The 12,361-nt window shown below is 47.7% G+C and overlaps 1 protein-coding gene across 1 annotated transcript in view; it reads left to right on the top strand.

Annotated features, from left to right (window-relative positions):
• THOC1 (THO complex subunit 1) overlaps positions 1-12,361 on the top strand; it is a 111,935-nt gene that overhangs the window by 53,026 nt on the left and 46,548 nt on the right. Inside the window, exon 10 of the mRNA XM_063923569.1 lies at positions 9,400-9,508. Coding sequence (XP_063779639.1) covers positions 9,400-9,508 — 109 coding nt within the window. The remainder of the gene's footprint in view (positions 1-9,399; positions 9,509-12,361) is intronic.

Genomic DNA, 12,361 nt, shown 5'->3' on the forward strand with positions numbered 1-12,361 from the left:
GGCGTCTCAAAAGCCATCAGGGGCTCTAAAACGCCCGCTACCTCAGATGGCAGACACAGATGTCGACACGGATACTGACTCCAGTGTCGACGACGATGAGACTAATGTAACTTCCAATAGGGCCACACGTTACATGATTGAGGCAATGAAAAATGTGTTGCATATTTCTGATGTTACCCCAGGTACCACAAAAAAGGGTATTATGTTTGGAGAGAAAAAACTACCAGTAGTTTTTCCTCCATCTGAGGAATTAAATGAAGTGTGTGAAGAAGCGTGGGCTTCCCCCGATAAGAAACTGGTAATTTCTAAAAGGTTACTAATGACGTACCCTTTCCCGCCAGAGGATAGGTCACGTTGGGAAACATCCCCTAGGGTGGATAAAGCGCTCACACGCTTGTCAAAGAAGGTGGCACTACCGTCTCCGGATACGGCCGCCCTAAAGGAACCTGCTGATAGAAAGCAGGAGGCTATCCTGAAGTCTGTATATACACACACAGGTATTATACTGAGACCAGCTATTGCTTCAGCATGGATGTGCAGTGCTGCAGCTGCGTGGTCAGATTCCCTGTCGGAAAATATTGATACCCTAGACAGGGACACTATATTGCTAACCGTAGAGCATATTAAAGACGCAGTCTTATACATGAGAGATGCACAGAGGGATATTTGCCGGCTGGCATCTAAAATAAGTGCAATGTCCATTTCTGCCAGGAGAGGGTTATGGACTCGGCAGTGGACAGGTGATGCAGATTCTAAAAGGCACATGGAAGTTTTACTTATAAGGGTGAGGAGTTGTTCGGGGATGGTCTCTCGGACCTCGTTTCCACAGCAACAGCTGGGAAGTCTGCATTTTTACCCCATGTTCCCTCACAGCCAAAGAAAGCACCGTATTATCAGGTACAGTCCTTTCGGCCCCATAAGGGCAAGCGGGTTAAAGGCGCGTCCTTTCTGCCCAGAGGCAGAGGTAGAGGGAAAAAGCTGCAGCATACAGCCAGTTCCCAGGAGCAAAAGTCCTCCCCCGCTTCCTCCAAGTCCACCGCATGACGCTGGGGCTCCACAGGCGGAGCCAGGTACGGTGGGGGCCCGTCTCAAAAACTTCAGCAATCAGTGGGCTCGCTCACGGGTGGATCCCTGGATCCTTCAAGTAGTATCTCAGGGGTACAAGCTGGAATTCGAGACGTCTCCCCCCCGCCGTTTCCTCAAATCTGCCTTACCAACAACTCCCTCAGGCAGGGAGGCAGTGCTAGAGGCAAGTCACAAGCTGTATTCCCAGCAGGTGATAGTCAAAGTGCCCCTACTTCAACAAGGACGGGGTTACTATTCCACAATGTTTGTGGTACCGAAACCGGACGGTTCGGTGAGACCCATTTTAAATTTGAAATCCTTGAACACATATATAAAAAAATTCAAGTTCAAGATGGAATCGCTCAGGGCGGTTATTGCAAGCCTGGACGAGGGGGATTACATGGTATCACTGGACATCAAGGATGCTTACCTGCATGTCCCCATTTACCATCCTCACCAGGAGTACCTCAGATTTGTGGTACAGGATTGTCATTACCAATTCCAGACGTTGCCGTTTGGTCTATCCACGGCTCCGAGGGTATTTACCAAGGTAATGGCCGAAATGATGATACTCCTTCGAAAGAAGGGAGTTTTAATTATCCCGTACTTGGACGATCTCCTGATAAAGGCGAGGTCCAGGGAGCAGTTGTTGGTCGGGGTAGCACTATCTCGGGAGGTGCTACAACAGCACGGCTGGATTCTAAATATTCCAAAGTCACAGCTGGTCCCTACGACACGTCTACTGTTCCTGGGGATGGTTCTGGACACAGAACAGAATAAAATGTGTTTCTCCCGGAGGAGAAGGCCAAGGAGCTGTCATCTCTAGTCAGAGGCCTCCTAAAACCAAAACAGGTGTCGGTGCATCACTGCACGCGGATCCTGGGAAAGATGGTAGCTTCCTACGAAGCAATTCCATTCGGCAGGTTCCATGCAAGAACCTTTCAGTGGGACCTGTTGGACAAGTGGTCCGGATCGCATCTTCAGATGCATCGGCTGATAACCCTGTCTTCAAGGACCAGGGTGTCTCTGCTGTGGTGGCTGCAAAGTGCTCATCTTCAAGAGGGCCGCAGATTCGGCATACAGGACTGGGTCCTGGTGACCACGGATGCCAGCCTTCGAGGCTGGGGGGCAGTCACACAGGGAAGAAACTTCCAAGGACTATGGTCAAGTCAGGAGACTTCCCTACACATAAATATTCTGGAACTGAGGGCCATTTTCAATGCCCTAAGTCAGGCAAAACCCCTGCTTCAAAACCAGCCGGTACTGATCCAGTCAGACAACATCACGGCAGTCGCCCATGTAAACCGACAGGGCGGCACAAGAAGCAGGACGGCGATGGCAGAAGCCACAAGGATTCTCCGATGGGCGGAAAATCACGTGTTAGCACTGTCAGCAGTGTTCATTCCGGGAGTGGACAACTGGGAAGCAGACTTCCTCAGCAGACACGACCTCCACCCGGGAGAGTGGGGACTTCATCCGGAAGTCTTCCAACTGATTGTAAACCGTTGGGAAAGGCCACAGGTGGACATGATGGCGTCCCGCCTAAACAAAAAGCTAGAAAGATATTGCGCCAGGTCGAGAGACCCTCAGGCGATAGCTGTGGACGCTCTAGTGACACCGTGGGTGTACCGGTCGGTTTATGTGTTCCCTCCTCTTCCTCTCATACCAAAGGTACTGAGGATAATAAGGAGAAGAGGAGTAAGAACTATACTCATTGTTCCGGATTGGCCAAGAAGAGCTTGGTACCCGGAACTTCAAGAAATGATCTCAGAGGACCCATGGCCTCTGCCGCTCAGACAGGACCTGCTGCAGGGGCCCTGTCTGTTCCAAGACTTACCGCGGCTGCGTTTGACGGCATGGCGGTTGAACACCGGATCCTGAAGGAAAAGGGCATTCCGGAGGAAGTCATTCCTACGCTGATTAAAGCTAGGAAAGAAGTGACCGCAAACCATTATCACCGCATTTGGCGAAAATATGTTGCGTGGTGTGAGGCCAGGAAGGCCCCAACGGAGGAATTCAGCTGGGCCGTTTTCTGCACTTCCTACAGTCAGGGGTGACTATGGGCCTCAAATTGGGTTCCATTAAGGTCCAGATTTCGGCTCTATCGATTTTCTTCCAGAGAGAACTGGCTTCACTACCTGAAGTTCAGACTTTTGTTAAGGGAGTGCTGCATATTCAGCCCCCTTTTGTGCCTCCAGTGGCACCTTGGGATCTCAACGTGGTATTGGATTTCCTAAAGTCACATTGGTATGAGCCACTTAAAACCGTGGAATTGAAATATCTCACGTGGAAAGTGGTCATGTTGTTGGCCTTGGCTTCGGCCAGGCGTGTATCAGAATTGGCAGCTTTGTCATGTAAAAGCTCTTATCTGATTTTCCATATGGATAGGGCAGAATTGAGGACTCGTCCCCAGTTTCTCCCTAAGGTGGTATCATCTTTTCATCTGAACCAACCTATCGTGGTGCCTGCGGCTACAAAAGACTTGGAGGCTTCCAAGTTGTTGGACGTAGTCAGGGCCCTGAAAATTTGTTTCCAGGACTGCTGGAGTCAGAAAGACTGACTCGCTATTTATCCTGTATGCGCCCAACAAGTTGGGTGCACCTGCTTCAAAGCAGACTATTGCTCGCTGGATCTGTAGTACGATTCAGCTTGCACATTCTGCGGCTGGACTGCTGCATCCTAAATCAGTGAAAGCCCATTCCACGAGGAAGGTGAGCTCTTCTTGGGCGGCTGCCCGAGGGGTCTCGGCTCTACAACTTTGCCGAGCAGCTACTTGGTCGGGGTCAAACACATTTGCTAAATTCTACAAGTTTGACACCCTGGCTGAGGAGGACCTAGAGTTTGCCCATTCGGTGCTGCAGAGTCATCCGCACTCTCCCGCCCGTTTGGGAGCTTTGGTATAATCCCCATGGTCCTTACGGAGTCCCAGCATCCACTTAGGACGTCAGAGAAAATAAGAATTTACTCACCGGTAATTCTGTTTCTCGTAGTCCGTAGTGGATGCTGGGCGCCCATCCCAAGTGCGGATTGTCTGCAATACTTGTATATAGTTATTGTTTAACTAAAGGGTTATTGTTGAGCCATCTGTTGAGAGGCTCAGTTATTGTCATACTGTTAACTGGGTATTGTATCACGAGTTATACGGTGTGATTGGTGTGGCTGGTATGAGTCTTACCCGGGATTCAAAATCCTTCCTTATTGTGTCAGCTCTTCCGGGCACAGTATCCTAACTGAAGTCTGGAGGAGGGTCATAGAGGGAGGAGCCAGTGCACACCAGTTAGACCAAAAGCTTTCTTTTAGTTGTGCCCAGTCTCCTGCGGAGCCGCTATTCCCCATGGTCCTTACGGAGTCCCAGCATCCACTACGGACTACGAGAAATAGAATTACCGGTGAGTAAATTCTTATTTTTACATATTACAGAAGTACCTACTATTCCTGATACAAGGGTTTGTTTGTATAAGGGTAAAAAACCTGAGGTGACGTTTCCCCCCTCTCATGAGCTGAACACTCTCTTTTTGAAAAAGCTTGGGAATCTTCTGACAAAAGGTGGCAGATTCCCGAAGGAATTCTAATGGCATATCCATTCCCCTCTAAGGACAGGAAAAAGTGGGAGTCATCCCCCATTGTGGACAAGGCTCTGTCGCTGCTGTCCAAAAAGGTGGCACTTCAGTCTCCTGACACGGCTGCCCTAAAGGACCCTGCGGATCGTAAGCAGGAAACTACCTTAAAATCCATTTATGTCACTACGGGTGCTCTGCTCAGACCTGCCGTGGCGTCGGCATGGGTGAGTAGCGCTATTGGTAAGTGGGCAGATAACTTGGCATCTGACATGGATACCCTGGATAGGGATAGTATTCTTTTATTCTTTTGACTCTCGGTTATATCAGGGACGCTGCAGCTTACCTAAAGGATGCGGCGAGGGATATTGGCCTCTTGGGATCAAGGGCCAATGCCATGGCAGTCTCGGCCAGGAGAGCACTGTGGATTCATCAATGGAATACTGATGCCGACTCTAAGAAGGCTATGGAGGCTCTGCCGTATAAAGGTGGTGTCTTGTTTGGTGACGTCCTCGCTGATCTGGTGTCTACAGCTACCGCGGGTAAGTCATAATTTCTTCCTTATGTCCCTGCAGAACAGAAAAAGACGCCTCACTATCAGATGCAGTCCTTTCGGCCCAATAAATACAAAAAAGGAAGAGGGTCGTCCTTCCTTGCCTCTAAAGGTAAAGGAAGGGGAAAAAGGTCACCTGCTGTGGCAGGTTACCAGGAGCAGAAGTCCTCCCCGGCTTCTGCCAACTCCACCGCATTACGCTGGGGCTCCTCTGCGGGAGTCCGTACCGGTGGGGGCACGTCTCCGACTCTTCAATCAGGTCTGGTTTCACTCGGGCCTGGATCCTTGGGTGTTAGAAATAGTGTCCCAAGGGTACAAACTTGAGTTTCAAGACGTGCCCCCCCACCGTTTTTTCAAATCAGCCTTGCTAGTTTCTCTGCCAGAAAGGGAAGTAGTGTGCGCTCCGATACAAAAGCTGTGTCAACAGCGTGTCATTGTCACGGTACCCCCGTCACAACGGGGAGAAGGGTTTTATTCGAGCCTGTTTGTCGTCCCAAAGCCGGATGGCTCGGTCAGACCGATCCTGAACCTAAAATCCCTCAATCTATATTTGAAAAGTTTCAAGTTCAAGATGGAATCTCCTCGAGAAGTGATCGCCAGTCTGGAAGGGGGGGATTTTATGGCATCAGTCGACATCAAAGATGCGTACTTACATGTCCCAATATATCCTCCACATCAAGTTTTCCTGAGGTTTGCTGTTCAGGATTGTCATTACCAATTTCAGACGTTGCCGTTTGGTCTTTCCACGGCTCCGAGGGTTTTCACCAAAGTAATGGCGGAAATGATGGTGCTCCTGCGCAAGCAGGGTGTCACAATTATCCCGTACTTGGACGATCTCCTGATAAAGGCGAGATCAAAGGAGCAGTTGCTAAGAAACGTTGCGCTCTCCCTGACACTTCTGCAACAACATGGTTGGATCCTAAATTTGCCAAAGTCACAGTTGATTCCGACAACACGGCTGTCTTTCTTGGGCATGATCCTGGACACGGAACTGCAGAGAGTGTTCTCCCAGCGGAAAAAGCTCTGGAAATCCAGACCATGGTCAAGGAGATTCTGAAACCGTCAAGAGTGTCGATTCATCAATGCACTCGGGTGCTGGGGAAGATCGTCGGGTGCTTATGAAGCCATTCCATTTGGCAGGTTTCATGCTCGGGTATTTCAGTGGGACCTGTTGGACACGTGGTCCGGGTCTCACCTGCACATGCACCGGAAAATAAGCCTATCTTCCAGGACCAGAATATCTCTCCTGTGGTGGCTTCACACTTCTCACCTCCAAGAGGGACGCAGGTTCGGGGTCCAGGATTAGGTCCTGGTGACCACGGATGCAAGCCTCCGGGGCTGGGGAGCAGTCACACACGGAAAAAAATTCCAGGGAAAATGGTCAAGCCAGGAAGCTTGTCTGCACATAAATGTTCTGGAATTAAGAGCCATCTACAACGGCCTTCTACAAGCGGCACACCTTCGCAGTCTGCCTATCCTGATTCAGTCGGACAACGTAACAGCAGTGGCGTACATAAACCGCCAGGGTGGAACAAAGAGCAGAGCGGCAATGGCGGAGGCCACAAAAGTTCTCCGCTGGGCGGAAAAACATGTAAGCGCTCTGTCAGCAGTCTTCCTTTCGGGCGTGGACAACTGGGAAGCAGATTTCCTCAGCAGACATGATCTCCATCCAGGAGAGTGGGGTCTTCATCAAGAGGTTTTTGCAGAAGTGACAAGTCGTTGGGGAATTCCTCAAATAGACATGATGGCGTCTCGCCTCAACAAGAAGCTTCAGAGATATTTGTTCCAGGTCGAGGGACCCTCAAGCCAGTGCAGTGGACGCCCTGGTTTCTCCGTGGGTGTTTCAGTCACTATATGTGTTCCCTCCACTTCCACTCATTCCAAAAGTGATAAGAATCATAAGAAGAACAAGGGTTCAGGCGATACTCATTGTTCCAGATTGGCCACGGAGGGCCAGGTATATTCAGGATATTCAGGAATTACTCATAGGAGATCCCTGGCCTCTCCCTCTGAGAGAGGATCTGTTACTGCAAGGGCCATGCGTGTTCCAGGACTTACCGCAGTTGCGTTTGACGGTGTGGAGGTTGAACGCCAAATCCTAGCTCGCAAGGGTATTCCCGGGGAAGTCATCCCCACTCTGCTTAAGGCTAGAAAGGAGGTTACAGTGAAGCATTATCACTGTATTTGGAGAAAATATGTGTCTTGGTGTGAATCCAAGAGGGCTCCTACGGAAGAATTTCAGCTGGGTCGTTTCCTCCATTTTTTGCAGGCAGGTGTGGATGCAGGCCTGAAATTAGGCTCCATTAAAGTGCAGATTTAGACATTATCTATTTTCTTTCCAAAAGAATTGGTCGCCCTTCCAGAGGTTCAGACTTTCGTGAAAGGAGTGCTGCACATCCAACCTCCGTTTGTGCCACCTGTGGCACCATGGGACCTTGACGTGGTGTTGAAATTTCTTATGTCACACTGGTTTGAACCTTTGCGAAAGGTTGAGTTGAAATTTCTCACTTGGAAAGTGGTCATGCTTTTGGCCTTGGCGTCCGCAAGGCGGGTGTCGGAATTAGCGGCTTTGTCTCACAAGAGGCCCTATTTGATATTCCATGTGGATAGAGCGGAATTGAGAACTCGTCAGCAATTTCTGCCAAAGGTGGTTTCTTCGTTTCACATAAACCAACCTATTGTGGTGCCTGTGGCTACGGGAGCCTTGGCTGTTTCAAAGTCTCTCGATGTAGCCAGAGTTTTGAAAATTTATGTCGCCAGAACGGCTCAGATCAGGAAATCAGAGGCTCTGTTTGTCCTATATGCTCCCAACAAACTTGGGGCTCCTGCTTCCAAGCAGACTATTGCACGCTGGATCTGTAATACAATTCGGCATGCTCATTCTACGGCGGGATTGCCGTTACCGAAGCCGGTGAAGGCCCATTCTACCAGGAAGGTGGGCTCATCTTGGGCGGCTGCCCGAGGAGTCTCGGCGCTTCAACTTTGCCGAGCAGCTACTTGGTCGGGTTCAAACACTTTTGCTAAGTTCTACAAGTTTGATACCCTGGCTGATGAGGACCTCATGTTTGCTTAATCGGTGCTGCAGAGTCGTCCGCACTCTCCCGCCCGGTCTGGAGCTTTGGTATAAACCCCATGGTCCTTTTGGAGTCTCCAGCATCCTCTAGGACGTTAGAGAAAATAGGATTTTAATACCTACCGGTAAATCCTTTTCTCCTAGTCCGTAGAGGATGCTGGGCGCCCGTCCCTGTGCGAACTGTATTTGCAGTAGTGTTGATAGTTATTGCTTCTGTTACACAGAGGTTGTGTATCTGTTATGTTCAGCCTGTTGCTGTTTTTGGTTCATGCTGTTAACTGGTATTTCTTAAAAGCCATGTTGTACGGTGTGTTGTGGTGTGAGCTGGTATGTATCTCGCCTTTAGTTAACAAAATCCTTTTTCCTCGAAATGTCCGTCTCCCTGGGCACAGTTCCTATAACTGAGGTCTGTAGGAGGGGCATAGAGGGAGGAGCCAGTTCACACCCATTTAAAGTCTTAAAGTGCCCATGTCTCCTGCGGATCCCGTCTGTACCCCATGGTCCTTTTGGAGTCCCCAGCATCCTCTACGGACTAGGAGAAAAGGATTTACCGGTAGGTATTAAAATCCTATTTTTTTTTTATGATTAATTAAAAGTTGTGGTTTTACGCTATGTGGAGCTTTTTCTAGATCTCTTTGAGGTGAATATTCAGAAAGAGAAGTTTGAAAGACGACTGCTGTTTTACACGTTCAATATTTGGCCTATTGGAGGCCTAAAAAGGGTACGAAGCAAACCATATTGATTATCGATAATCACTTGTTTCCAACCTACTGGTGCCCTATGAGAAGTGTCCTTGTTTTGTTTTTTTCTTTGAGGCTAACCTACGGATGCAATAGAGACTTGCGTCTGGAAAAGTGAAAATTTTCAATATTGGTGGGGCTACCAGAAAGATATAAAGTTTCATACCCAGAAAAGTTTCTCATCCCAATAGGGGGGCGCATATTCTAATTTTTCTATATATAGCTTCATCTCTATTACTATTTATAAATCTCATGTAAGTAAAATATAACTGTTTGCTATGGCAGAGCAGTACAGGCCAATGCTTTGTCTGATTTGTAGGTATTGGAACAGCTGAAGTCTGTTGAATTGTGTTTATGTGACTGACTTTACACTACTCTTCAAACTGAACTTTCTTTTTTTATTGTTTTTAGTTCAATTCCAATAGATTACAACCTGTATAGAAAATTCTGGGCTCTACAAGACTTCTTCAGGAATCCTGTGCAGTGCTATGACAAAAATGCCTGGAAAACATTCCTGAAGGTAAACATATCCCTCACAGACTTGTATCCGCAGAGATACTAATGTATATTGTTTCATTACTATTTCTAAAATCCTTTTTGTTACTAGAGTAGCACAGATCAAGAGGACAAAAACAAGACAATTCAGTCATCCAGTGCTTCATAGTGTCGTATAACTCAGACATGTTGTGGTCCTGAAGACTCTCATTGTTCTTAATTCAAACAGTATTTTATTGAAAAAAAGAAGTCATACATGCTAGAAAGCATTTATACAAGATAAAGGAGACTTGCAGTGGTAACCATGAAATACAGGAAAACTGTACAGATTGGGACAATAAGGAAAAATGCACCACAGTACATTTGTGTATCGTGTCTAAGCGCAGTGGGTAGTAACAAAATTGTACAACTTTAAGGAGAATAAATGTAAAAATACGTAAGTGATGTGGTAGGGGTAAGAAAGGGGTAAGGGAAGACCAAGGCATAAAGGGAAGAGGGAATGGAGACTAGGGTTAGAAAATCTACATCTTAACCGTATCCCTGAAGACTTTTTAATCCCTGTTCCCTACCGCTCAGACTGCCCAAAACAATTAACCATGAAACTTGCAATGTCTATTGCATTTATTTTCGCTCTTTCACATAGTTAGAAAGTAGTAATGGCCAATTGAATGGTCTTGAGTGATATGGTATCTACAATTGCCAGAAACAGATATATTGGTATATAGATAACAGATGCACAAGTGGCCGGCTGCTTCTTTCACAGAATGCCTCAAAACACTGCAGTGCAAAAGAAATAGGACACAATGACTGCACAGTGCTACTGTAGTACTGTGTGCAGCAGATTAGATTGTGTTACCAACATTTTTAGCTGTTGTAAAGATGCAGAACTAACGCAGAGAAAAGTCTGGTTGGTGTAAAATATAAATAAATATAGGGCCCAGTTCTGTAACAGCGTAAGCCGTAAGCTGTACCTCCCTGACTTTACATAATGTCTTACAATGAAGGAAGCTATTTGCAGTTCTGTCTTTAAACAAAAAGCAATTCCCACACTGACTGTAGAGAAAAAAGCAAACTAGTAGAATGGTTCTGTGTGCGCTACCCTCCCACTGTGGATTTATACTTCCACATTCACCACTACACTACGCTGTCAAACATACTATTATTTAGCCGGCCAATAAGAAAGCTGCATAATGGTGGTCTGCTCTGCTGTGTATTTGGGAAACAAGCTGAGACTAAAATGCCAAGCTGTGATAGAAGATTGTTTTCTATATCTGGGCCAAATTATTGAGACAGCCAATATATCAAATTGATTGCATGGGTATGGGATGGAACTGAGAGCGAACACAAATTCTATGCCATAAATTGGTGTGTGATGTCCAACACTTGCAGGATGGCGTTGCCCCACCCCCTGCTTTACCCTCTCCACAGCCTGCATCTGTTGGAGTTGGATTGTCCAGCTATCAATGCAGATGTCACAGCATGTTGTCAGTAACATAGACTGAATCTGGAGAGTTCTATTTGTATAAATAGTCCTCTAGATAAAATAAAGTACTACGTTGCCTGGATAGTGGTAACAGGGAAGGCGTCCTAGCCAGTGACTATTGCTGTGGGTTTTTGTTGTTTTGTGGGTCAAAAATCTTTCTCTGTTGCTTGGCCATCTGTCTAATAGCATCATTTCAAAGACTACAGTCCAGTTTAAAATAAGAGTTTCTCTGGCTGGGTCCACAGGATTATCCACAGGATAACATTGGGATATTGTCGAGCGACAGCGAAAATGGCACCAACACGGTCACGAGCTTTCTGGCCTCCCAGGATGCATTGGGGCCTCCACTATATAGTCCCGCCCACTGACTCAGTCAGATCAGTTTTTTGCTTGGTGCGGCAGGAAGCCGCATGGTCACAGGGCTGCTGTGAAAGCAGCCTCAAGTTTTCATTACTTTATTTTTATAGACTTACTGTTTTGGTTTGAGCGACTTCTCTTAACAGCGTCTTAAACGTGTATTAGAAAGAGTCGCTCCAACAACTCCCCACCGGGTCGCAACAACGCTTACCTTCGCGGTACAGTGCTGTCTCGACGGGCGTCTGTGTCGGATGTTCTAGCAGGTCCAGCAGACGTAACCAGGCTGCGGCCAGAGCATGGGGAGACGGTGAGTCTATGGACTTCCTCTTACTAGAGGGGTCAGGACACAGCTACGCTGATTTGGTGGAGACTACAAACAGTGTGTTGATGCGCCGAACATCTCGAGTGTGACAGCGCTACGCTCCGGGGATCATAGGCGCCAGGACTAGGTGAGGCCGCGATCCTGGGAGTTTAAGTCAACAGGGGGTTTCAGACGCTCTCCTGGCCGTCCCTCCTCCGAGTTCATGGCCAGTTCCCGCGGGTCTCTCGTTTCATGAACTGAATGACCTCACTTCCGGCTCAGACGCTACCACGAGGGTACTCGGTCGCAGCTTAGACGCTGCGGTTGTGTACACTGGATATAAACCCGCACAGACCGAGTCGCAGGCCTTTAGTGTCTGCATGCACGTGGAGTCGCTCAGCGTCCGTGTCCGTTGGTGAGCGTCCGTGTCCGTTATCAGTTACCAAGAGCGGCAGTGTACACCAGTAGCGTCTGAATCCACTCAGCGTCTTTGCTTGGATATGGAAGTGTGGTGAGTCTCCCTGTATCCCGCTCCCTGGAGGCAGGGTATACAGTACTAAAAATTCCTTCTACTTCTTAGTGTGCACTGTTAATTTTTAGTACCTATTGCATATGAGACCTGTATATTACTGTGTTTTCTGCATGTTATGTTGAAAAAGAACCAGTTAAACAGAAGTACAATTTTCCTACTTATGTATAAGTTATTATGGAGGTTGTATTCTCATATGACAATGTCT

The sequence above is a fragment of the Pseudophryne corroboree genome, chromosome 5, assembly GCF_028390025.1.
Source record: "Pseudophryne corroboree isolate aPseCor3 chromosome 5, aPseCor3.hap2, whole genome shotgun sequence".
In the NCBI taxonomy this organism is placed as follows: domain Eukaryota; kingdom Metazoa; phylum Chordata; class Amphibia; order Anura; family Myobatrachidae; genus Pseudophryne; species Pseudophryne corroboree.